Below are 27,500 nucleotides of genomic sequence, written 5' to 3'. Positions count from 1 at the left end.
AGATTAAGAGAGACAGAAAGACAGAGAGACAGAAAGACAGAGATTAAGAGAGACAGAAAGACAGAGATTAAGAGAGACAGAAAGACAGAGAGACAGAAAGACAGAGATTAAGAGAGACAGAAAGACAGAGTAAGAGAGACAGAAAGACAGAGATTAAGAGAGACAGAAAGACAGAGATTAAGAGAGACAGAAAGACAGAGAGACAGAAAGACAGAGATTAAGAGAGACAGAAAGACAGAGACAGAAAGACAGAGAGTAAGAGAGACAGAAAGACAGAGACAGAAAGACAGAGATTAAGAGAGACAGAAAGACAGAGATTAAGAGAGACAGAAATACAGAGAGACAGAAAGACAGAGAGTAAGAGAGACAGAAAGACAGAGATTAAGAGAGACAGAAAGACAGAGATTAAGAGAGACAGAGAGACAGAGAGACAGAAAGACAGAAAGACAGAGAGACAGAGAGACAGAAAGACAGAAAGACAGAAAGACAGAGAGACAGAAAGACAGAAAGACAGAAAGACAGAAAGACAGAGAGACAGAAAGACAGAAAGACAGAGAGACAGAGAGACAGAAAGACAGAGAGACAGAGAGACAGAAAGACAGAGAGACAGAGAGACAGAAAGACAGAGAGACAGAGAGACAGAGAGACAGAAAGACAGAAAGACAGAAAGACAGAAAGACAGAAAGACAGAGAGACAGAGAGACAGAAAGACAGAGAGACAGAAAGACAGAAAGACAGAAAGACAGAGAGACAGAAAGACAGAAAGACAGAAAGACAGAGAGACAGAAAGACAGAGAGTAAGAGAGACAGAAAGACAGAGAGACAGAAAGACAGAGATTAAGAGAGACAGAAAGACAGAGAGTAAGAGAGACAGAAAGACAGAGATTAAGAGAGACAGAAAGACAGAGAGACAGAAAGACAGAGATTAAGAGAGACAGAAAGACAGAGAGACAGAAAGACAGAGATTAAGAGAGACAGAAAGACAGAGAGTAAGAGAGACAGAAAGACAGAGAGACAGAAAGACAGAGAGTAAGAGAGACAGAAATACAGAGATTAAGAGAGACAGAAAGACAGAGAGACAGAAAGACAGAGAGTAAGAGAGACAGAAATACAGAGATTAAGAGAGACAGAAAGACAGAGAGACAGAAAGACAGAGAGTAAGAGAGACAGAAATACAGAGATTAAGAGAGACAGAAAGACAGAAAGACAGAGATTAAGAGAGACAGAAAGACAGAGAGGCAGAAAGACAGAGATTAAGAGAGACAGAAAGACAGAGAGTAAGAGAGACAGAAAGACAGAGAGACAGAAAGACAGAGATTAAGAGAGACAGAAAGACAGAGAGTAAGAGAGACAGAAAGACAGAGATTAAGAGAGACAGAAAGACAGAGAGTAAGAGAGACAGAAATACAGAGAGACAGAAAGACAGAGAGACAGAAAGACAGAGAGACAGAAAGACAGAGAGACAGAAAGACAGAGAGACAGAAAGACAGAGAGACAGAAAGACAGAGATTAAGAGAGACAGAAAGACAGAGAGTAAGAGAGACAGAAAGACAGAGAGACAGAAAGACAGAGAGACAGAAAGACAGAGAGTAAGAGAGACAGAAAGACAGAGAGACAGAAAGACAGAGAGACAGAAATACAGAGAGACAGAAAGAGAGAGATTAAGAGAGACAGAAAGACAGAGATTAAGAGAGACAGAGAGACAGAAAGACAGAAAGACAGAGAGACAGAAAGACAGAGAGACAGAAAGACAGAGATTCAGAGAGACAGAAAGACAGAGAGACAGAAAGACAGAGAGACAGAAAGACAGAGATTAAGAGAGACAGAGAGACAGAAAGACAGAGAGACAGAAAGACAGAGATTAAGAGAGACAGAAAGACAGAGATTAAGAGAGACAGAAAGACAGAGAGACAGAAAGACAGAGATTAAGAGAGACAGAAAGACAGAGATTAAGAGAGACAGAAAGACAGAGATTAAGAGAGACAGAAAGACAGAGATTAAGAGAGACAGAAAGACAGAGAGACAGAAAGACAGAGATTAAGAGAGACAGAAAGACAGAGAGACAGAAAGACAGAGAGTAAGAGAGACAGAAAGACAGAGAGACAGAAAGACAGAGATTAAGAGAGACAGAAAGACAGAGATTAAGAGAGACAGAAAGACAGAGAGACAGAAAGACAGAGAGTAAGAGAGACAGAAAGACAGAGATTAAGAGAGACAGAAAGACAGAGATTAAGAGAGACAGAAAGACAGAGAGACAGAGAGACAGAAAGACAGAAAGACAGAGAGACAGAGAGACAGAAAGACAGAAAGACAGAAAGACAGAGAGACAGAAAGACAGAAAGACAGAAAGACAGAAAGACAGAGAGACAGAAAGACAGAGAGACAGAGAGACAGAGAGACAGAAAGACAGAGAGACAGAGAGACAGAAAGACAGAGAGACAGAGAGACAGAAAGACAGAAAGACAGAAAGACAGAGAGACAGAGAGACAGAAAGACAGAAAGACAGAAAGACAGAAAGACAGAGAGACAGAGAGACAGAAAGACAGAGAGACAGATAGACAGAAAGACAGAAAGACAGAGAGACAGAAAGACAGAAAGACAGAAAGACAGAAAGACAGAGAGACAGAAAGACAGAGAGTAAGAGAGACAGAAAGACAGAGAGACAGAAAGACAGAGATTAAGAGAGACAGAAAGACAGAGAGTAAGAGAGACAGAAAGACAGAGATTAAGAGAGACAGAAAGACAGAGAGACAGAAAGACAGAGATTAAGAGAGACAGAAAGACAGAGAGACAGAAAGACAGAGATTAAGAGAGACAGAAAGACAGAGAGTAAGAGAGACAGAAAGACAGAGAGACAGAAAGACAGAGAGTAAGAGAGACAGAAATACAGAGATTAAGAGAGACAGAAAGACAGAGAGACAGAAAGACAGAGAGTAAGAGAGACAGAAATACAGAGATTAAAGAGACAGAAAGACAGAGAGACAGAAAGACAGAGAGTAAAGAGACAGAAATACAGAGATTAAGAGAGACAGAAAGACAGAGAGACAGAAAGACAGAGATTAAGAGAGACAGAAAGACAGAGAGGCAGAAAGACAGAGATTAAGAGAGACAGAAAGACAGAGAGTAAGAGAGACAGAAAGACAGAGAGACAGAAAGACAGAGAGTAAGAGAGACAGAAAGACAGAGAGACAGAAAGACAGAGATTAAGAGAGACAGAAAGACAGAGAGTAAGAGAGACAGAAAGACAGAGATTAAGAGAGACAGAAAGACAGAGAGTAAGAGAGACAGAAAGACAGAGAGACAGAAAGACAGAGAGACAGAAAGACAGAGAGACAGAAAGACAGAGAGACAGAAAGACAGAGAGACAGAAAGACAGAGAGACAGAAAGACAGAGAGACAGAAAGACAGAGTAAGAGAGACAGAAAGACAGAGAGACAGAAAGACAGAGAGACAGAAATACAGAGAGACAGAAAGACAGAGAGTAAGAGAGACAGAAAGACAGAGAGACAGAAAGACAGAGTAAGAGAGACAGAAAGACAGAGATTAAGAGAGACAGAAAGACAGAGAGACAGAAAGACAGAGAGTAAGAGAGACAGAAAGACAAAGACAAGAGAGACAGAAAGACAGAGAGACAGAAAGACAGAGAGTAAGAGAGACAGAAAGACAGAGAGACAGAAAGACAGAGATTAAGAGAGACAGAAAGACAGAGAGACAGAAAGACAGAGAGACAGAAAGACAGAGAGACAGAAAGACAGAGAGACAGAAAGACAGAGATTAAGAGAGACAGAAAGACAGAAAGACAGAGAGACAGAAAGACAGAGATTAAGAGAGACAGAAAGACAGAGAGACAGAAAGACAGAGAGACAGAAAGACAGAGAGTAAGAGAGACAGAAAGACAGAGATTAAGAGAGACAGAAAGACAGAGAGACAGAAAGACAGAGATTAAGAGAGACAGAAAGACAGAGATTAAGAGAGACAGAAAGACAGAGATTAAGAGAGACAGAAAGACAGAGAGACAGAGAGTAAGAGAGACAGAAAGACAGAGAGTAAGAGAGACAAAGACAGAGAATAAGAGAGACAGAAAGACAGAGAGACAGAAAGACAGAGAGACAGAAATACAGAGAGACAGAAAGACAGAGAGTAAGAGAGACAGAAAGACAGAGAGACAGAAAGACAGAGAGACAGAAATACAGAGAAACAGAAAGACAGAGAGTAAGAGAGACAGAAAGACAGAGAGACAGAAAGACAGAGAGTAAGAGAGACAGAAAGACAGAGAGTAAGAGAGACAGAAAGACAGAGATTAAGAGAGACAGAAAGACAGAGAGACAGAAAGACAGAGATTAAGAGAGACAGAAAGACAGAGATTAAGAGAGACAGAAAGACAGAGATTAAGAGAGACAGAAAGACAGAGAATAAGAGAGACAGAAAGACAGAGAGACAGAAAGACAGAGAGACAGAAATACAGAGAGACAGAAAGACAGAGAGTAAGAGAGACAGAAAGACAGAGAGACAGAAAGACAGAGAGACAGAAATACAGAGAGACAGAAAGACAGAGAGTAAGAGAGACAGAAAGACAGAGAGACAGAAAGACAGAGAGTAAGAGAGACAGAAAGACAGAGATTAAGAGAGAGACAGAAAGACAGAGAGACAGAAAGACAGTAAAGAGACAGAAAGACAAAGACTAAGAGAGACAGAAAGACAGAGAGACAGAAAGACAGAGAGTAAGAGAGACAGAAAGACAGAGAGTAAGAGAGACAGAAAGACAGAGAGACAGAAAGACAGAGAGTAAGAGAGACAGAAAGACAGAGAGACAGAAAGACAGAGATTAAGAGAGACAGAAAGACAGAGAGACAGAAAGACAGAGAGACAGAAAGACAGAGAGACAGAAAGACAGAGAGACAGAAAGACAGAGATTAAAGAGACAGAAAGACAGAGAGACAGAAAGACAGAGATTAAGAGAGACAGAAAGACAGAGAGACAGAAAGACAGAGAGACAGAAAGACAGAGAGTAAGAGAGACAGAAAGACAGAGAGACAGAAAGACAGACAGAAAGACAGAGAGTAAGAGAGACAGAAAGACAGAGATTAAGAGAGACAGAAAGACAGAGAGACAGAAAGACAGAGATTAAGAGAGACAGAAAAGACAAGATTAAGAGAGACAGAAAGACAGAGATTTAAGACAGAAAGACAGAGATTAAGAGAGACAGAAAGACAGAGATTAAGAGAGACAGAAAGACAGAGAGATTAAGAGAGACAGAAAGACAGAGAGAAGAAGACAGAAAGACAGAGATTAAGAGAGACAGAAAGACAGAGAGACAGAAAGACAGAGAGTAAGAGAGACAGAAAGACAGAGAGACAGAAAGACAGAGATTAAGAGAGACAGAAAGACAGAGAGACAGAAAGACAGAGATTAAGAGAGACAGAAAGACAGAGAGACAGAAAGACAGAAAGACAGACAAAGACAGAGACAGAGAGACAGAAAGACAGAAAGACAGAAAGACAGAGAGACAGAAAGACAGAGAGACAGAAAGACAGAGAGACAGAAAGACAGAGAGTAAGAGAGAAGACAGAGAGACAGAAAGACAGAGATTAAGAGAGACAGAAAGACAGAGAGTAAGAGAGACAGAAAGACAGAGATTAAGAGAGACAGAAAGACAGAGAGACAGAAAGACAGAGATTAAGAGAGACAGAAAGACAGAGAGACAGAAAGACAGAGATTAAGAGAGACAGAAAGACAGAGAGTAAGAGAGACAGAAAGACAGAGAGACAGAAAGACAGAGAGTAAGAGAGACAGAAAGACAGAGACAGAAAGACAGAGAGACAGAGATTAGTAAGAGAGACAGAAAGACAGAGAGAGACAGAAAGACAGAGAGACAGAAAGACAGAGAGTAAGAGAGACAGAAATACAGAGATTAAGAGAGACAGAAAGAAGAGAGACAGAAAGACAGAGATTAAGAGAGACAGAAAGACAGAGAGACAGAAAGACAGAGATTAAGAGAGACAGAAAGACAGAGAGTAAGAGAGACAGAAAGACAGAGAGACAGAAAGACAGAGTAAGAGAGACAGAAAGACAGAGAGACAGAAAGACAGAGATTAAGAGAGACAGAAAGACAGAGAGTAAGAGAGACAGAAAGACAGAGACAGAGAGACAGAAAGACAGAGAGTAAGAGAGACAGAAAGACAGAGAGACAGAAAGACAGAGAGTAAGAGAGACAGAAAGACAGAGAGACAGAAAGACAGAGACAGAAAGACAGAGACAGAAAGACAGAGAGACAGAAAGACAGAGAGACAGAAAGACAGAGAGTAAGAGAGACAGAAAGACAGAGAGACAGAAAGAAGAGAGACAGAAATACAGAGAGACAGAAAGACAGAGAGTAAGAGAGACAGAAAGACAGAGAGACAGAAAGACAGAGAGTAAGAGAGACAGAAAGACAGAGATTAAGAGAGACAGAAAGACAGAGAGACAGAAAGACAGAGAGTAAGAGAGACAGAAAGACAAAGACTAAGAGAGACAGAAAGACAAAGAGAGAGAGAGACACAAAGAAAGAGAGACAGAAAGACAGAGAGACAGAAAGACAGAGACAAAGAGAGACAGAAAGACAGAGATTAAGAGAGACAAAGAGACAGAGAGACAGAAAGACAGAGAGACAGAAAGACAGAGAGACAGAAAGACAGAGATTAAGAGAGACAGAAAGACAGAGAGACAGAAAGAAAGACAGAAAGACAGAGATTAAGAGAGACAGAAAGACAGAGAGAAAGAGAGACAGAAAGACAGAGAGTAAGAGAGACAGAAAGACAGAGATTAAGAGAGACAGAAAGACAGAGAGACAGAAAGACAGAGATTAAGAGAGACAGAAAGACAGAGATTAAGAGAGACAGAAAGACAGAGATTAAGAGAGACAGAAAGACAGAGAGACAGAGAGTAAGAGAGACAGAAAGACAGAGAGTAAGAGAGACAAAGACAGAGAATAAGAGAGACAGAAAGACAGAGAGACAGAAAGACAGAGAGACAGAAATACAGAGAGACAGAAAGACAGAGAGTAAGAGAGACAGAAAGACAGAGAGACAGAAAGACAGAGAGACAGAAATACAGAGAAACAGAAAGACAGAGAGTAAGAGAGACAGAAAGACAGAGAGACAGAAAGACAGAGAGTAAGAGAGACAGAAAGACAGAGAGTAAGAGAGACAGAAAGACAGAGATTAAGAGAGACAGAAAGACAGAGAGACAGAAAGACAGAGATTAAGAGAGACAGAAAGACAGAGATTAAGAGAGACAGAAAGACAGAGATTAAGAGAGACAGAAAGACAGAGAGACAGAGAGTAAGAGAGACAGAAAGACAGAGAGTAAGAGAGACAGAAAGACAGAGAATAAGAGAGACAGAAAGACAGAGAGACAGAAAGACAGAGACAGAAATACAGAGAGACAGAAAGACAGAGAGTAAGAGAGACAGAAAGACAGAGAGACAGAAAGACAGAGAGACAGAAATACAGAGAGACAGAAAGACAGAGAGTAAGAGAGACAGAAAGACAGAGAGACAGAAAGACAGAGAGTAAGAGAGACAGAAAGACAGAGATTAAGAGAGACAGAAAGACAGAGAGACAGAAAGACAGAGAGTAAGAGAGACAGAAAGACAAAGACTAAGAGAGACAGAAAGACAGAGAGACAGAAAGACAGAGAGTAAGAGAGACAGAAAGACAGAGAGTAAGAGAGACAGAAAGACAGAGAGACAGAAAGACAGAGAGTAAGAGAGACAGAAAGACAGAGAGACAGAAAGACAGAGATTAAGAGAGACAGAAAGACAGAGAGACAGAAAGACAGAGAGACAGAAAGACAGAGAGACAGAAAGACAGAGAGACAGAAAGACAGAGATTAAGAGAGACAGAAAGACAGAGAGACAGAAAGACAGAGATTAAGAGAGACAGAAAGACAGAGAGACAGAAAGACAGAGAGACAGAAAGACAGAGAGTAAGAGAGACAGAAAGACAGAGAGACAGAAAGACAGAGAGTAAGAGAGACAGAAAGACAGAGAGTAAGAGAGACAGAAAGACAGAGATTAAGAGAGACAGAAAGACAGAGAGACAGAAAGACAGAGATTAAGAGAGACAGAAAGACAGAGATTAAGAGAGACAGAAAGACAGAGATTAAGAGAGACAGAAAGACAGAGATTAAGAGAGACAGAAAGACAGAGATTAAGAGAGACAGAAAGACAGAGAGACAGAGAGTAAGAGAGACAGAAAGACAGACAGAAGAGACAGAAAGACAGAGATTAAGAGAGACAGAAAGACAGAGAGACAGAAAGACAGAGTAAGAGAGACAGAAAGACAGAGAGACAGAAAGACAGAGATTAAGAGAGACAGAAAGACAGAGAGACAGAAAGACAGAGATTAAGAGAGACAGAAATACAGAGAGACAGAAAGACAGAGAGACAGAAAGACAGAGAGACAGAAAGACAGAGAGACAGAAAGACAGAGAGACAGAAAGACAGAGAGACAGAAAGAGATTAAGAGAGACAGAAAGACAGAGAGTAAGAGAGACAGAAAGACAGAGAGACAGAAAGACAGAGAGACAGAAAGACAGAGATTAAGAGAGACAGAAAGACAGAGAGACAGAAAGACAGAGAGACAGAAATACAGAGAGACAGAAAGAGAGAGAGAGAGACAGAAAGACAGAGATTAAGAGAGACAGAGAGACAGAAAGACAGAGAGACAGAAAGACAGAGAGACAGAAAGACAGAGATTCAGAGAGACAGAAAGACAGAGAGACAGAAAGACAGAGAGACAGAAAGACAGAGATTAAGAGAGACAGAAAGACAGAGAGACAGAAAGACAGAGATTAAGAGAGACAGAAAGACAGAGATTAAGAGAGACAGAAAGACAGAGAGACAGAAAGACAGAGATTAAGAGAGACAGAAAGACAGAGAGTAAGAGAGACAGAAAGACAGAGATTAAGAGAGACAGAAAGACAGAGATTAAGAGAGACAGAAAGACAGAGAGACAGAAAGACAGAGATTAAGAGAGACAGAAAGACAGAGAGACAGAAAGACAGAGAGTAAGAGAGACAGAAAGACAGAGAGACAGAAAGACAGAGATTAAGAGAGACAGAAAGACAGAGATTAAGAGAGACAGAAAGACAGAGAGACAGAAAGACAGAGAGTAAGAGAGACAGAAAGACAGAGATTAAGAGAGACAGAAAGACAGAGATTAAGAGAGACAGAAAGACAGAGAGACAGAGAGACAGAAAGACAGAAAGACAGAGAGACAGAGAGACAGAAAGACAGAAAGACAGAAAGACAGAGAGACAGAAAGACAGAAAGACAGAAAGACAGAGAGACAGAAAGACAGAGAGACAGAGAGACAGAGAGACAGAGAGACAGAAAGACAGAGAGACAGAGAGACAGAAAGACAGAGAGACAGAGAGACAGAAAGACAGAAAGACAGAAAGACAGAGAGACAGAGAGACAGAAAGACAGAAAGACAGAAAGACAGAAAGACAGAGAGACAGAGAGACAGAAAGACAGAGAGACAGAAAGACAGAAAGACAGAAAGACAGAGAGACAGAAAGACAGAAAGACAGAAAGACAGAAAGACAGAGAGACAGAAAGACAGAGAGTAAGAGAGACAGAAAGACAGAGAGACAGAAAGACAGAGATTAAGAGAGACAGAAAGACAGAGAGTAAGAGAGACAGAAAGACAGAGATTAAGAGAGACAGAAAGACAGAGAGACAGAAAGACAGAGATTAAGAGAGACAGAAAGACAGAGAGACAGAAAGACAGAGATTAAGAGAGACAGAAAGACAGAGAGTAAGAGAGACAGAAAGACAGAGAGACAGAAAGACAGAGAGTAAGAGAGACAGAAATACAGAGATTAAGAGAGACAGAAAGACAGAGAGACAGAAAGACAGAGAGTAAGAGAGACAGAAATACAGAGATTAAGAGAGACAGAAAGACAGAGAGACAGAAAGACAGAGAGTAAGAGAGACAGAAATACAGAGATTAAGAGAGACAGAAAGACAGAGAGACAGAAAGACAGAGATTAAGAGAGACAGAAAGACAGAGAGGCAGAAAGACAGAGATTAAGAGAGACAGAAAGACAGAGAGTAAGAGAGACAGAAAGACAGAGAGACAGAAAGACAGAGAGTAAGAGAGACAGAAAGACAGAGAGACAGAAAGACAGAGATTAAGAGAGACAGAAAGACAGAGAGTAAGAGAGACAGAAAGACAGAGATTAAGAGAGACAGAAAGACAGAGAGTAAGAGAGACAGAAAGACAGAGAGACAGAAAGACAGAGAGTAAGAGAGACAGAAATACAGAGAGACAGAAAGACAGAGAGACAGAAAGACAGAGAGACAGAAAGACAGAGAGACAGAAAGACAGAGAGACAGAAAGACAGAGAGACAGAAAGACAGAGAGTAAGAGAGACAGAAAGACAGAGAGACAGAAAGACAGAGAGACAGAAATACAGAGAGACAGAAAGACAGAGAGTAAGAGAGACAGAAAGACAGAGAGACAGAAAGACAGAGAGTAAGAGAGACAGAAAGACAAAGACTAAGAGAGACAGAAAGACAGAGAGACAGAAAGACAGAGAGTAAGAGAGACAGAAAGACAGAGAGACAGAAAGACAGAGATTAAGAGAGACAGAAAGACAGAGAGACAGAAAGACAGAGAGACAGAAAGACAGAGAGACAGAAAGACAGAGAGACAGAAAGACAGAGATTAAGAGAGACAGAAAGACAGAGAGACAGAAAGACAGAGAGACAGAAAGACAGAGATTAAGAGAGACAGAAAGACAGAGAGACAGAAAGACAGAGAGACAGAAAGACAGAGAGTAAGAGAGACAGAAAGACAGAGAGACAGAAAGACAGAGAGTAAGAGAGACAGAAAGACAGAGAGTAAGAGAGACAGAAAGACAGAGATTAAGAGAGACAGAAAGACAGAGAGACAGAGAGTAAGAGAGACAGAAAGACAGAGAGTAAGAGAGACAAAGACAGAGAATAAGAGAGACAGAAAGACAGAGAGACAGAAAGACAGAGAGACAGAAATACAGAGAGACAGAAAGACAGAGAGTAAGAGAGACAGAAAGACAGAGAGACAGAAAGACAGAGAGACAGAAATACAGAGAAACAGAAAGACAGAGAGTAAGAGAGACAGAAAGACAGAGAGACAGAAAGACAGAGAGTAAGAGAGACAGAAAGACAGAGAGTAAGAGAGACAGAAAGACAGAGATTAAGAGAGACAGAAAGACAGAGAGACAGAAAGACAGAGATTAAGAGAGACAGAAAGACAGAGATTAAGAGAGACAGAAAGACAGAGATTAAGAGAGACAGAAAGACAGAGAGACAGAGAGTAAGAGAGACAGAAAGACAGAGAGTAAGAGAGACAGAAAGACAGAGAATAAGAGAGACAGAAAGACAGAGAGACAGAAAGACAGAGAGACAGAAATACAGAGAGACAGAAAGACAGAGAGTAAGAGAGACAGAAAGATAGAGAGACAGAAAGACAGAGAGACAGAAATACAGAGAGACAGAAAGACAGAGAGTAAGAGAGACAGAAAGACAGAGAGACAGAAAGACAGAGAGTAAGAGAGACAGAAAGACAGAGATTAAGAGAGACAGAAAGACAGAGAGACAGAAAGACAGAGAGTAAGAGAGACAGAAAGACAAAGACTAAGAGAGACAGAAAGACAGAGAGACAGAAAGACAGAGAGTAAGAGAGACAGAAAGACAGAGAGTAAGAGAGACAGAAAGACAGAGAGACAGAAAGACAGAGAGTAAGAGAGACAGAAAGACAGAGAGACAGAAAGACAGAGATTAAGAGAGACAGAAAGACAGAGAGACAGAAAGACAGAGAGACAGAAAGACAGAAGAGACAGAAAGACAGAGAGACAGAAAGACAGAGATTAAGAGAGACAGAAAGACAGAGAGACAGAAAGACAGAGATTAAGAGAGACAGAAAGACAGAGAGACAGAAAGACAGAGAGACAGAAAGACAGAGAGTAAGAGAGACAGAAAGACAGAGAGTAAGAGAGACAGAAAGACAGAGAGACAGAAAGACAGAGAGTAAGAGAGACAGAAATACAGAGATTAAGAGAGACAGAAAGACAGAGAGACAGAAAGACAGAGAGTAAGAGAGACAGAAATACAGAGATTAAGAGAGACAGAAAGACAGAGAGACAGAAAGACAGAGAGTAAGAGAGACAGAAATACAGAGATTAAGAGAGACAGAAAGACAGAGAGACAGAAAGACAGAGATTAAGAGAGACAGAAAGACAGAGAGGCAGAAAGACAGAGATTAAGAGAGACAGAAAGACAGAGAGTAAGAGAGACAGAAAGACAGAGAGACAGAAAGACAGAGAGTAAGAGAGACAGAAAGACAGAGAGACAGAAAGACAGAGATTAAGAGAGACAGAAAGACAGAGAGTAAGAGAGACAGAAAGACAGAGATTAAGAGAGACAGAAAGACAGAGAGTAAGAGAGACAGAAAGACAGAGAGACAGAAAGACAGAGAGTAAGAGAGACAGAAATACAGAGAGACAGAAAGACAGAGAGACAGAAAGACAGAGAGACAGAAAGACAGAGAGACAGAAAGACAGAGAGACAGAAAGACAGAGAGACAGAAAGACAGAGAGTAAGAGAGACAGAAAGACAGAGAGACAGAAAGACAGAGAGACAGAAATACAGAGAGACAGAAAGACAGAGAGTAAGAGAGACAGAAAGACAGAGAGACAGAAAGACAGAGAGTAAGAGAGACAGAAAGACAGAGATTAAGAGAGACAGAAAGACAGAGAGACAGAAAGACAGAGAGTAAGAGAGACAGAAAGACAAAGACTAAGAGAGACAGAAAGACAGAGAGACAGAAAGACAGAGAGTAAGAGAGACAGAAAGACAGAGAGACAGAAAGACAGAGATTAAGAGAGACAGAAAGACAGAGAGACAGAAAGACAGAGAGACAGAAAGACAGAGAGACAGAAAGACAGAGAGACAGAAAGACAGAGATTAAGAGAGACAGAAAGACAGAGAGACAGAAAGACAGAGAGACAGAAAGACAGAGATTAAGAGAGACAGAAAGACAGAGAGACAGAAAGACAGAGAGACAGAAAGACAGAGAGTAAGAGAGACAGAAAGACAGAGATTAAGAGAGACAGAAAGACAGAGAGACAGAAAGACAGAGATTAAGAGAGACAGAAAGACAGAGATTAAGAGAGACAGAAAGACAGAGATTAAGAGAGACAGAAAGACAGAGAGACAGAGAGTAAGAGAGACAGAAAGACAGAGAGTAAGAGAGACAAAGACAGAGAATAAGAGAGACAGAAAGACAGAGAGACAGAAAGACAGAGAGACAGAAATACAGAGAGACAGAAAGACAGAGAGTAAGAGAGACAGAAAGACAGAGAGACAGAAAGACAGAGAGACAGAAAGACAGAGAGACAGAAAGACAGAGAGTAAGAGAGACAGAAAGACAGAGAGACAGAAAGACAGAGAGTAAGAGAGACAGAAAGACAGAGAGTAAGAGAGACAGAAAGACAGAGATTAAGAGAGACAGAAAGACAGAGAGACAGAAAGACAGAGATTAAGAGAGACAGAAAGACAGAGATTAAGAGAGACAGAAAGACAGAGATTAAGAGAGACAGAAAGACAGAGAGACAGAGAGTAAGAGAGACAGAAAGACAGAGAGTAAGAGAGACAGAAAGACAGAGAATAAGAGAGACAGAAAGACAGAGAGACAGAAAGACAGAGAGACAGAAATACAGAGAGACAGAAAGACAGAGAGTAAGAGAGACAGAAAGACAGAGAGACAGAAAGACAGAGAGACAGAAATACAGAGAGACAGAAAGACAGAGAGTAAGAGAGACAGAAAGACAGAGAGACAGAAAGACAGAGAGTAAGAGAGACAGAAAGACAGAGATTAAGAGAGACAGAAAGACAGAGAGACAGAAAGACAGAGAGTAAGAGAGACAGAAAGACAAAGACTAAGAGAGACAGAAAGACAGAGAGACAGAAAGACAGAGAGTAAGAGAGACAGAAAGACAGAGAGTAAGAGAGACAGAAAGACAGAGAGACAGAAAGACAGAGAGTAAGAGAGACAGAAAGACAGAGAGACAGAAAGACAGAGATTAAGAGAGACAGAAAGACAGAGAGACAGAAAGACAGAGAGACAGAAAGACAGAGAGACAGAAAGACAGAGAGACAGAAAGACAGAGAGACAGAAAGACAGAGAGACAGAAAGACAGAGATTAAGAGAGACAGAAAGACAGAGAGACAGAAAGACAGAGAGACAGAAAGACAGAGAGTAAGAGAGACAGAAAGACAGAGAGACAGAAAGACAGAGAGTAAGAGAGACAGAAAGACAGAGAGTAAGAGAGACAGAAAGACAGAGAGACAGAAAGACAGAGATTAAGAGAGACAGAAAGACAGAGATTAAGAGAGACAGAAAGACAGAGATTAAGAGAGACAGAAAGACAGAGATTAAGAGAGACAGAAAGACAGAGATTAAGAGAGACAGAAAGACAGAGAGACAGAGAGTAAGAGAGACAGAAAGACAGAGAGTAAGAGAGACAGAAAGACAGAGATTAAGAGAGACAGAAAGACAGAGAGACAGAAAGACAGAGAGTAAGAGAGACAGAAAGACAGAGAGACAGAAAGACAGAGATTAAGAGAGACAGAAAGACAGAGAGACAGAAAGACAGAGATTAAGAGAGACAGAAAGACAGAGAGACAGAAAGACAGAGAGACAGAAAGACAGAGATTAAGAGAGACAGAAAGACAGAGAGTAAGAGAGACAGAAAGACAGAGAGTAAGAGAGACAGAAAGACAGAAAGACAGAGAGACAGAAAGACAGAGAGACAGAAAGACAGAGAGTAAGAGAGACAGAAAGACAGAGAGTAAGAGAGACAGAAAGACAGAGAGACAGAAAGACAGAGAGACAGAAAGACAGAGATTAAGAGAGACAGAAAGACAGAGAGACAGAAAGACAGAGAGACAGAAAGACAGAGAGACAGAAAGACAGAGAGTAAGAGAGACAGAAAGACAGAGAGACAGAAAGACAGAGAGACAGAAAGACAGAGATTAAGAGAGACAGAAAGACAGAGAGTAAGAGAGACAGAAAGACAGAGATTAAGAGAGACAGAGAGACAGAAAGACAGAGAGACAGAGAGTAAGAGAGACAGAAAGACAAAGACTAAGAGAGACAGAAAGACAGAGAGACAGAAAGACAGAAAGACTGAGAGACAGAAAGACAGAGAGTAAGAGAGACAGAGAGACAGAAAGACAGAGATTGAGAGAGACAGAGAGACAGAAAGACAGAGAGACAGAAAGACAGAGAGACAGAAAGACAGAGAGACAGAAAGACAGAGATTAAGAGAGACAGAGAGACAGAAAGACAGAGAGACAGAAAGACAGAGAGACAGAAAGACAGAGAGTAAGAGAGACAGAAAGACAGAGAGACAGAAAGACAGAAAGACAGAGATTAAGAGAGACAGAAAGACAAAGACTAAGAGAGACAGAAAGACAGAAAGACAGAGAGACAGAAAGACAAAGACTAAGAGAGACAGAAAGACAAAGACTAAGAGAGACAGAAAGACAGAGAGACAGAAAGACAGAAAGACTGAGAGACAGAGCAGTTAGTTTCTCGTTGTGGCTGGCAGGGTGTTAGTAGCGGTGCACTCTGAGGGAATCTGTCTATACAAGCCTCTCTTTCACAGAGAAACAAAGATAGCTGTAATTAATGACTGTGAGCGCTGGCCAGCACTCTGTGTCTGTGTTTGTGTGCGTTCATGCGCAGCTTTCTTAAACTTAATTAAAAGTTAAGACCCCTGAAAGGGCTCCCGACTGCCACGGACATCCCACTGCCTCGTGAGAAAAACCTTGTACATACATTTTCTGGGAAAGAAAAGACAGGGGGCGAGAGAGTGAGAGAGAGAGAGAGAGAGAGAGAGGGAGAGAGAGAGAGAGAGAGAGAGAGGGAGAGAGAGAGAGTGAGAGAGCGGGAGAGAGATAGGGAGAGATGGAGAGAGAGAGAGAGAGAGGGAGAGAGGGAGAGAGAAAGAAAGAGAGCGAGAGGGAGAGAGAGAGAGAGAGAGGGAGAGAGAGAGAGAGAGAAAAAGAGAGAAAGAGAGAGAGCGAGAGAGGGAGAGAGAGAGTGAGAGAGCGGGAGAGAGATAGGGAGAGATGGAGAGAGGGAGAGAGGGAGAGAGAAAGAAAGAGAGCGAGAGAGAGAGAGAGAGAGAGAGGCGAGTGATGTGGGTTACTATGTGACTAATCCTTGGTAGTCCGTTTTTTAACTCTCTTTTTTTTTCTCTCTCTTTCTCTCTCTTTCTCTCACTCTCTTTCTCAAACACACAGACACCTGCAGCTTGCCTACGTACCCCCCCCTCTCTCTGAGGTCTGTTTTGTGCTCTAGCAGAGGACCAGTTAATAAAGCCTGTAGCCTGGCCTTTTGTTTCGGCTCATTGTTCATTAGGCTGCCAGCTATGGAGGCACACTTGATATGCTTGGTTTCCCCGGGTGTATGGAGGTTGGGGGAGGGGTGGTGATGTGGGTGTGGTAGGAGGTCAGGGAGGGGGGTAGCTGCACGGATGGCTGCAATGCTAGTAGCAACTGTTGTTGGTGAAAGTAAAGCTTGCAAGTGACAGTCACACACTGAATACACCTCCCTGTTGTCCACGGTGATGATGAGAGAATCTCTCACACAAAACACTGCTCTGGCGACGCTCCTTCTGTTTATTTTATTAGTTCTTACTATTTTATTTGATGAGGAAATTTCAGGAAGCCCAGCTAGGTACACACACACACACACACACACTTACACGCGAGCGCACATGCACACACACACACAAGCACAAACGCGCACACGCACAGGCACACACACGAGCACACACTCACACCCGCACACAGGCACACATGCACACACACACACACGTGGGCGCACACAACACACAATTACACACACTATGAATCCTAGCACTTTCGGCATCCTTGTGTGTCAGAGAAATAATAGATTTTTCAAATTAACTTTTGAAGACACCTTTTCAAAAACTCCACTTTGTATCTCCTCTCCTCACTTTGTCTCTTCTCACCTCGTCTCTCCTCTCCTCACTTTGTCTCTTCTCACCTCGTCTCTCCTCTCCTCACTTTGTCTCTTCTCACCTCGTCTCTCATCTCCTCACTTTGTCTCTTCTCACCTCGTCTCTCCTCTCCTCACCTCGTCTCTCCTCTCCTCATTTTGTCTCTCGTCTCCTCATTTTGCCTTTCCTCTCCTCACTTTGTCTCTCCTCTCCTCATTTTGTCTCTCCTCTCCTCACTTTGTATCTCCTCTCCTCATTTTGTCTCTCCTCTCCTCATTTTGTCTCTCCTCTCCTCATTTTGTCTCTCCTCTCCTCACTTTGTCTCTCCTCTCCTCACTTTGTCTCTCCTCTCCTCACCTCGTCTCTCCTCTCCTCATTTTGTCTCTCCTCTCCTCATTTTGTCTCTTCTCACCTCGTCTCTCCTCTCCTCACTTTGTCTCTCCTCTCTTCATTTTGTCTCTCCTCTCCTCATTTTGTCTCTCCTCTCCTCATTTTGTCTCTCCTCTCCTCACTTTGTATCTGCTCTCCTCATTTTGTCTCTCCTCTTCTCATTTTGTCTCTCCTCTCCTCATTTTGTCTCTCCTCTCCTCATTTTGTATCTCCTCTCCTCATTTTGTCTCTCCTCTCCTCATTTTGTCTCTCCTCTCCTCATTTTGTCTCTCCTCTCCTCATTTTGTATCTCCTCTCCTCATTTTGTCTCTCCTCTCCTCATTTTGTATCTCCTCTCCTCACTTTGTCTCTCCTCTCCTCATTTTGTATCTCCTCTCCTCATTTTGTCTCTCCTCTCCTCATTTTGTCTCTCCTCTCCTCATTTTGTCTCTCCTCTCCTCACTTTGTCTCTTCTCACCTCGTCTCTCCTCTCCTCACTTTGTCTCTTCTCACCTCGTCTCTCATCTCCTCACTTTGTCTCTTCTCACCTCGTCTCTCCTCTCCTCACCTCGTCTCTCCTCTCCTCATTTTGTCTCTCCTCTCCTCACTTTGTATCTCCTCTCCTCATTTTGTCTCTCCTCTCCTCTCCTCTGTCTCTCCTCTCCTCTATGTCTCTCCTCTCCTCTTTGTCTCTCCTCTCCTCTCCTCTTTGTCTCTCCTCTCCTCACTTTGTCTCTCCTCTCCTCATTTTGCCTCTCCTCTCCTCATTTTGTCTCTTCTCACCTCGTCTCTCCTCTCCTCACATTGTCTCTCCTCTCCTCATTTTGTCTCTCCTCTCCTCATTTTGTCTCTCCTCTCCTCATTTTGTCTCTCCTCTCCTCATTTTGTCTCTCCTCTCCTCACTTTGTATCTGCTCTCCTCATTTTGTCTCTCCTCTCCTCATTTTGTCTCTCCTCTCCTCATTTTGTCTCTCCTCTCCTCATTTTGTCTCTTCTCTCCTCATTTTGTCTCTCCTCTCCTCATTTTGTATCTCCTCTCCTCATTTTGTCTCTCCTCTCCTCATTTTGTATCTCCTCTCCTCACTTTGTCTCTCCTCTCCTCATTTTGTCTCTCCTCTCCTCATTTTGTCTCTCCTCTCCTCATTTTGTCTCTCCTCTCCTCATTTTGTCTCTCCTCTCCTCACTTTGTATCTGCTCTCCTCATTTTGTCTCTCCTCTCCTCATTTTGCCTCTCCTCTCCTCATTTTGTCTCTCCTCTCCTCATTTTGTCTCTCCTCTTCTCATTTTGTCTCTCCTCTCCTCATTTTGTCTCTCCTCTCCTCATTTTGTATCTCCTCTCCTCATTTTGTCTCTCCTCTCCTCATTTTGTCTCTCCTCTCCTCATTTTGTCTCTCCTTTCCTCATTTTGTATCTCCTCTCCTCATTTTGTCTCTCCTCTCCTCATTTTGTATCTCCTCTCCTCACTTTGTCTCTCCTCTCCTCATTTTGTCTCTCCTCTCTTCATTTTGTCTCTCCTCTCCTCATTTTGTCTCTCCTCTCCTCATTTTGTCTCTCCTCTCCTCATTTTGTCTCTCCTCTTCTCATTTTGTCTCTCCTCTCCTCATTTTGTCTCTCCTCTCCTCATTTTGTCTCTCCTCTCCTCATTTTGTATCTCCTCTCCTCATTTTGTCTCTCCTCTCCTCATTTTGTATCTCCTCTCCTCACTTTCTCTCCTCTCCTCATTTTGTCTCTCCTCTCCTCATTTTGTCTCTCCTCTCCTCATTTTGTCTCTCCTCTCCTTATTTTGTCTCTCCTCTCCTCTCCTCTTTGTCTCTCCTCTCCTCTTTGTCTCTCCTCTCCTCTCCTCTTTGTCTCTCCTCTCCTCACTTTGTCTCTCCTCTCCTCATTTTGCCTCTCCTCTCCTCATTTTGTCTCTTCTCACCTCGTCTCTCCTCTCCTCACATTGTCTCTCCTCTCCTCATTTTGTATCTCCTCTCCTCATTTTGTCTCTCCTCTCCTCATTTTGTCTCTCCTCTCCTCATTTTGTCTCTCCTCTCCTCACTTTGTATCTCCTCTCCTTATTTTGTCTCTCCTCTCCTCTCCTCTTTGTCTCTCCTCTCCTCTTTGTCTCTCCTCTCCTCTTTGTCTCTCCTCTCCTCTCCTCTTTGTCTCTCCTCTCCTCACTTTGTCTCTCCTCTCCTCATTTTGCCTCTCCTCTCCTCATTTTGTCTCTTGTCACCTCGTCTCTCCTCTCCTCATTTTGTCTCTCCTCTCCTCATTTTGTCTCTCCTCTCCTCATTTTGTCTCTCCTCTTCTCCTTTTGTCTCTCCTCTCCTCATTTTGTCTCTCCTCTCCTCATTTTGTATCTCCTCTCCTCATTTTGTCTCTCCTCTCCTCATTTTGTCTCTCCTCTCCTCATTTTGTCTCTCCTCTCCTCATTTTGTATCTCCTCTTCTCATTTTGTCTCTCCTCTCCTCATTTTGTATCTCCTCTCCTCACTTTGTCTCTCCTCTCCTCATTTTGTCTCTCCTCTCCTCATTTTGTCTGTCCTCTCCTCATTTTGTCTCTCCTCTCCTCATTTTGTCTCTCCTCTTCTCATTTTGTCTCTTCTCTCCCCATTTTGTCTCTCCTCTCCTCATTTTCTATCTCCTCTCCTCATTTTGTCTCTCCTCTCCTCATTTTGTCTCTCCTCTCCTCATTTTGTCTCTCCTCTCCTCATTTTGTATCTCCTCTCCTCATTTTGTCTCTCCTCTCCTCATTTTGTATCTCCTCTCCTCACTTTGTCTCTCCTCTCCTCATTTTGTCTCTCCTCTCCTCATTTTGTCTCTCCTCTCCTCATTTTGTATCTCCTCTCCTCATTTTGTCTCTCCTCTCCTCATTTTGTCTCTCCTCTCCTCATTTTGTATATCCTCTCCTCATTTTGTCTCTCCTCTCCTCATTTTGTCTCTCCTCTGCTCATTTTGTCTCTCCTCTCCTCACTTTTTCTCTCCTCTCCTACTTTTGTCTCTCCTCTCCTCATTTTGTCTCTCCTCTCCTCATTTTGTCTCTCCTCTCCTCACTTTGTCTCTCCTCTCCTCATTTTGTCTCTCCTCTCTTCATTTTGTCTCTCCTCTCCTCATTTTGTCTCTCCTCTCCTCATTTTGTCTCTCCTCTCCTCACTTTGTCTCTCCTCTCCTCATTTTGTCTCTCCTCTCTTCATTTTGTCTCTCCTCTCCTCATTTTGTCTCTCCTCTCCTCATTTTGTCTCTCCTCTCCTCATTTTGTCTCTCCTCTTCTCATTTTGTCTCTCCTCATTTTGTCTCTCCTCTCCTCATTTTGTCTCTCCTCTCCTCATTTTGTATCTCCTCTCCTCATTTTGTCTCTCCTCTCCTCATTTTGTATCTCCTCTCCTCACTTTGTCTCTCCTCTCCTCATTTTGTCTCTCCTCTCCTCATTTTGTCTCTCCTCTCCTCATTTTGTCTCTCCTCTCCTCATTTTGTCTCTCCTCTCCTCACTTTGTATCTCCTCTCCTCTTTGTCTCTCCTCTCCTCTTTGTCTCTCCTCTCCTCTTTGTCTCTCCTCTCCTCTTTGTCTCTCCTCTCCTCACTTTGTCTCCCCTCTCCTCATTTTGTATCTCCTCTCCTCACTTTGTCTCTCCTCTCCTCATTTTGTCTCTCCTCTCCTCATTTTGTCTCTCCTCTCCTCATTTTGTATCTCCTCTCCTCATTTTGTCTCTCCTCTCCTCATTTTGTCTCTCCTCTCCACATTTTGTATCTCCTCTCCTCATTTTGTCTCTCCTCTCCTCATTTTGTCTCTCCTCTCCTCATTTTGTCTCTCCTCTCCTCACTTTTTCTCTCCTCTCCTACTTTTGTCTCTCCTCTCCTCATTTTGTCTCTCCTCTCCTCATTTTGTCTCTCCTCTCCTCATTTTGTCTCTCCTCTCCTCACTTTGTATCTGCTCTCCTCATTTTGTCTCTCCTCTCCTCATTTTGCCTCTCCTCTCCTCATTTTGTCTCTCCTCTCCTCATTTTGTCTCTCCTCTTCTCATTTTGTCTCTCCTCTCATCATTTTGTCTCTCCTCTCCTCATTTTGTATCTCCTCTCCTCATTTTGTCTCTCCTCTCCTCATTTTGTCTCTCCTCTCCTCATTTTGTATCTCCTTTCCTCATTTTGTATCTCCTCTCCTCATTTTGTCTCTCCTCTCCTCATTTTGTATCTCCTCTCCTCACTTTGACTCTCCTCTCCTCATTTTGTCTCTCCTCTCTTCATTTTGTCTCTCCTCTCCTCATTTTGTCTCTCCTCTCCTCATTTTGTCTCTCCTCTCCTCATTTTGTCTCTCCTCTTCTCATTTTGTCTCTCCTCTCCTCATTTTGTCTCTCCTCTCCTCATTTTGTCTCTCCTCTCCTCATTTTGTATCTCCTCTCCTCATTTTGTCTCTCCTCTCCTCATTTTGTATCTCCTCTCCTCACTTTGTCTCTCCTCTCCTCATTTTGTCTCTCCTCTCCTCATTTTGTCTCTCCTCTCCTCATTTTGTCTCTCCTCTCCTCACTTTGTATCTCCTCTCCTTATTTTGTCTCTCCTCTCCTCTCCTCTCATCTTTGTCTCTCCTCTCCTCTTTGTCTCTCCTCTCCTCTTTGTCTCTCCTCTCCTCTTTGTCTCTCCTCTCCTCACTTTGTCTCTCCTCTCCTCATTTTGCCTCACCTCTCCTCATTTTGTCTCTTCTCATCTCGTCTGTCCTCTCCTCACATTGTCTCTCCTCTCCTCATTTTGTATCTCCTCTCCTCATTTTGTCTCTCCTCTCCTCATTTTGTCTCTCCTCTCCTCATTTTGTCTCTCCTCTCCTCACTTTGTATCTCCTCTCCTTATTTTGTCTCTCCTCTCCTCTCCTCTTTGTCTCTCCTCTCCTCTTTGTCTCTCCTCTCCTCTTTGTCTCTCCTCTCCTCTCCTCTTTGTCTCTCCTCTCCTCACTTTGTCTCTCCTCTCCTCATTTTGTCTCTTGTCACCTCGTCTCTCCTCTCCTCACATTGTCTCTCCTCTCCTCATTTTGTATCTCCTCTCCTCATTTTGTCTCTCCTCTCCTCATTTTGTCTCTCCTCTTCTCATTTTGTCTCTCCTCTCCTCATTTTGTCTCTCCTCTCCTCATTTTGTCTCTCCTCTCCTCACTTTTTCTCTCCTCTCCTACTTTTGTCTCTGCTCTCCTCATTTTGTCTCTCCTCTCCTCATTTTGTCTCTCCTCTCCTCATTTTGTCCCTCCTCTCCTCACTTTGTATCTGCTCTCCTCATTTTGTCTCTCCTCTCCTCATTTTGTCTCTCCTCTCCTCATTTTGTCTCTCCTCTTCTCCTTTTGTCTCTCCTCTCCTCATTTTGTCTCTCCTCTCCTCATTTTGTATCTCCTCTCCTCATTTTGTCTCTCCTCTCCTCATTTTGTCTCTCCTCTCCTCATTTTGTCTCTCCTCTCCTCATTTTGTATCTCCTCTCCTCATTTTGTCTCTCCTCTCCTCATTTTGTATCTCCTCTCCTCACTTTGTCTCTCCTCTCCTCATTTTGTCTCTCCTCTCCTCATTTTGTCTCTCCTCTCCTCATTTTGTCTCTCCTCTCCTCACTTTGTCTCTCCTCTCCTCATTTTGTCTCTCCTCTCCTCATTTTGTATCTCCTCTCCTTATTTTGTCTCTCCTCTCCTCTCCTCTCATCTTTGTCTCTCCTCTCCTCTTTGTCTCTCCTCTCCTCTTTGTCTCTCCTCTCCTCTTTGTCTCTCCTCTCCTCACTTTGTCTCTCCTCTCCTCATTTTGCCTCACCTCTCCTCATTTTGTCTCTTCTCACCTCGTCTGTCCTCTCCTCACATTGTCTCTCCTCTCCTCATTTTGTATCTCCTCTCCTCATTTTGTCTCTCCTCTCCTCATTTTGTCTCTCCTCTCCTCATTTTGTCTCTCCTCTCCTCACTTTGTATCTCCTCTCCTTATTTTGTCTCTCCTCTCCTCTCCTCTTTGTCTCTCCTCTCCTCTTTGTCTCTCCTCTCCTCTTTGTCTCTCCTCTCCTCTCCTCTTTGTCTCTCCTCTCCTCACTTTGTCTCTCCTCTCCTCATTTTGTCTCTTGTCACCTCGTCTCTCCTCTCCTCACATTGTCTCTCCTCTCCTCATTTTGTATCTCCTCTCCTCATTTTGTCTCTCCTCTCCTCATTTTGTCTCTCCTCTTCTCATTTTGTCTCTCCTCTCCTCATTTTGTCTCTCCTCTCCTCATTTTGTCTCTCCTCTCCTCACTTTTTCTCTCCTCTCCTACTTTTGTCTCTGCTCTCCTCATTTTGTCTCTCCTCTCCTCATTTTGTCTCTCCTCTCCTCATTTTGTCCCTCCTCTCCTCACTTTGTATCTGCTCTCCTCATTTTGTCTCTCCTCTCCTCATTTTGTCTCTCCTCTTCTCATTTTGTCTCTCCTCTTCTCCTTTTGTCTCTCCTCTCCTCATTTTGTCTCTCCTCTCCTCATTTTGTATCTCCTCTCCTCATTTTGTCTCTCCTCTCCTCATTTTGTCTCTCCTCTCCTCATTTTGTCTCTCCTCTCCTCATTTTGTATCTCCTCTCCTCATTTTGTCTCTCCTCTCCTCATTTTGTATCTCCTCTCCTCACTTTGTCTCTCCTCTCCTCATTTTGTCTCTCCTCTCCTCATTTTGTCTCTCCTCTCCTCATTTTGTCTCTCCTCTCCTCACTTTGTCTCTCCTCTCCTCATTTTGTCTCTCCTCTCCTCATTTTGTCTCTCCTCTCCTCATTTTGTATCTCCTCTCCTCATTTTGTCTCTCCTCTCCTCACTTTGTATCTCCTCTCCTCATTTTGTCTCTCCTCTCCTCTCCTCTTTGTCTCTCCTCTCCTCACTTTGTCTCTCCTCTCCTCATTTTGCCTCTCCTCTCCTCATTTTGTCTCTTCTCACCTCGTCTCTCCTCTCCTCACATTGTCTCTCCTCTCCTCATTTTGTCTCTCCTCTCCTCATTTTGTCTCTCCTCTACTCATTTTGTCTCTCCTCTCCTCATTTTGTCTCTCCTCTCTTACTTTCTATCTACTCTCCTCATTTTGTCTCTCCTCTCCTCATTTTGTCTCTCCTCTCCTCATTTTGTCTCTCCTCTCCTCATTTTGTCTCTCCTCTCCTCACTTTGTATCTGCTCTCCTCATTTTGTCTCTCCTCTCCTCATTTTGTCTCTCCTCTCCTCATTTTGTCTCTCCTCTCCTCATTTTGTCTCTCCTCTCCTCATTTTGTCTCTCCTCTCCTCACTTTGTATCTCCTCTCCTCATTTTGTCTCTCCTCTCCTCTCCTCTTTGTCTCTCCTCTCCTCTTTGTCTCTCCTCTCCTCTTTGTCTCTCCTCTCCTCTCCTCTTTGTTTCTCCTCTCCTCTTTGTCTCTCCTCTCCTCTTTGTCTCTCCTCTCCTCTCTGTCAGTACTATCAGGTTTTTCTTCCGTTCACTTATTCACATCCTTTCATTCTTCTAAGCACACTAGATTTGTTTTGCTGTCTGCTCAGATAAAGGAAGAGAAATATCCTTTGTTCTTTTTTCCTTCCTACATTTTCCACTTTAAACATGATTTTTGCCCGACTAGATAACAGTGTCCCAGTTTACTGTGCTTCAGGTATCAACAGGTTAGCTGTCCGTACGAATCGAGAGCAAAGTCACTCAAATGATTCATGTCACCTTTGACCTTGACCATCATTCAAAAAGCATTCTCCTACAAATGTTAACAATCTCTCTGCTCTGTTTTCCTCTCGCCTACAGCACTTGCAGAAGCAGGAGATCGCGTGTGGCAGTGAGCAGTGTGTGTACTACTGTGCCCTGTGTGACTACTCCACCAAGGCCTGTCTGAACCTGGTGCAGCACGCTCGCTCCCGCGCCACCAGCAGAACGAGGGGCTGAGGAAGCTACAGCTCCACCAGCAGGGACTGGGAGGAGAGGAGGATGGCCTGAGTCTACACCAACTTTACCATGTTAAAGACTGCCCTAAACAACAAGGTAAGGCCAATGGTTTATTATGTGGCTTTTCTTGGATGGGACTTGCTGCTCGTACTCCCTGTTTCCTCCAACCTTTACCCAAACCCTACCCCCACACCATGTACCCCTCCCTCTCTCCCTCCCTCTCCTGAGTCAGGCCGTCCAGTCCACCTAATCTCCCCAGAATGAGCATGCTGTTCCCATTATGGTGCTACGCCTATGTCACCAACACACACACACACACACACACACACATACACCCACACGCACACACACACACACAAACATACCATATGCAGGGACATCCCATGCAGGCAGACTTATGAAACTCTACCTTTGGAAGATTCTCTCTCACACACACAAACACACCAACACACAAACACACATACATACATACACACACACGTCTCCCCCTGGAGTGAGCATTCATTTCCTTTCTCATGACCAAAACATTTCAAAGCTCAGGGTCTGGGTTAACCCTAACCTAACCCTAACCCAACCCTAACCCTAACCCTAACCTAACCCTAAGCTCAGGGTCTGGGTTAACCCTAACCTAACCCTAAACTCAGGGTCTGGGTAAACCCTAACCTAACCCTAAGCTCAGGGTCTGGGTTAACCCTAACCTAACCCTAAGCTCAGGGTCTGGGTAAACCCTAACCTAACCCGAAGCTCAGGGTCTGGGTTAACCCTAACCTAACCCTAAACTCAGGGTCTGGGTTAACCCTAACCTAACCCTAAACTCAGAGTCTGGGTTAACCCTAACCTAACCTAAGCTCAGGGTCTGGGTTAACCCTAACCTAACCCTAAGCTCAGGGTCTGGGTTAACCCTAACCTAACCCTAAGCTCAGGGTCTGGGTAAACCCTAACCTAACCCTAAGCTCAGGGTCTGGGTTAACCCTAACCTAACCCTAAGCTCAGGGTCTGGGTAAACCCTAACCTAACCTTAAGCACAGGGTCTGGGTTAACCCTAACCTAACCCTAAACTCAGGGTCTGGGTTAACCCTAACCTGACCCTCAGCTCAGGGTCTGGGTTAACCCTAACCTGACCCTAAGCTCAGGGTCTGGGTTAACCCTAACCTGACCCTAAGAACAGGGTCTGCCAGACACTAATAAGTGTAGCAGCACTGTAAAACATTTGGAGACAAAAAAAAAAAATTTTCTTTGAGTCGGTTACGGTGTAGAGACGGTGGTTTATGGTGTAGAGAAGTGGGTTACAGTATAGAGAGGTTGGTTACGGTGTAGAGACGGGGGTTACGGTGTAGAGACAGGGGTTACGGTGTAGAGACGGGGGTTACGGTGTAGAGACGGGGTTACGGTGTGGAGACGGGAGTTACGGTGTAGAGACAGGAGTTACGGTGTGGAGACAGGAGTTACGGTGTGGAGACGGGAGTTACGGTGTGGAGACGGGGTTACGGTGTGGAGACAGGAGTTATGGTGTGGAGACAGGAGTTACGGTGTGGAGACAGGAGTTACGGTGTGGAGACGGGAGTTACGGTGTAGAGACGGGAGTTACGGTGTGGAGATGGGGGTTATGGTGTAGAGACGGGGGTTACGGTGTAGAGACGGGGTTACAGTGTAGAGAGAGGAGTTACAATGTGTGTGGGGGTTGCGGTGTGGAGACGGGGTTACGGTGTAGAGACGGGAGTTACGGTGTGGAGATGGGGGTTATGGTGTAGAGACGGGGTTACGGTGTAGAGACGGGGGTTACAGTGTAGAGAGAGGAGTTACAATGTGTGTGGGGGTTGCGGTGTGGAGACGGGGTTACGGTGTGGAGACGGGGGTTACGGTGTGGAGACAGGAGTTATGGTGTGGAGACAGGAGTTACGGTGTGGAGACAGGAGTTACGGTGTGGAGACGGGAGTTACGGTGTAGAGACGGGAGTTACGGTGTGGAGATGGGGGTTATGGTGTAGAGACGGGGTTACGGTGTAGAGACGGGGGTTACAGTGTAGAGAGATGAGTTACAATGTGTGTGGGGGTTGCAGTGTGGAGACGGGGCTACGGTGTAGAGACGGGGTTACGGTATAGAGATGAGTTACAATGTGTGTGGGGGTTGCGGTGTGGAGACGGGGGCTACTGTGTAGAGACGGGGGTTACGGTATAGAGAGATGAGTTACAATGTGTGTGGGGGTTGCGGTGTGGAGACAGGGGTTAC

General features: G+C 43.6%; 1 protein-coding gene across 1 annotated transcript in view; it reads left to right on the top strand.

Annotated features, from left to right (window-relative positions):
• The window catches only part of LOC112227470 (zinc finger homeobox protein 4), a 200,088-nt gene that overhangs the window by 106,464 nt on the left and 66,124 nt on the right, over nucleotides 1–27,500 (top strand). The window contains 2 exon segments of the mRNA XM_042308748.1: nucleotides 25,134–25,242; nucleotides 25,245–25,367. Of these exon segments, the coding sequence (XP_042164682.1) occupies nucleotides 25,134–25,242; nucleotides 25,245–25,367 (232 nt within the window).

Source organism: Oncorhynchus tshawytscha, linkage group LG29 (genome assembly GCF_018296145.1).
Source record: "Oncorhynchus tshawytscha isolate Ot180627B linkage group LG29, Otsh_v2.0, whole genome shotgun sequence".
Lineage (NCBI taxonomy): Eukaryota > Metazoa > Chordata > Actinopteri > Salmoniformes > Salmonidae > Oncorhynchus > Oncorhynchus tshawytscha.
This window is presented reverse-complemented; position numbering and strand designations above follow the sequence as displayed.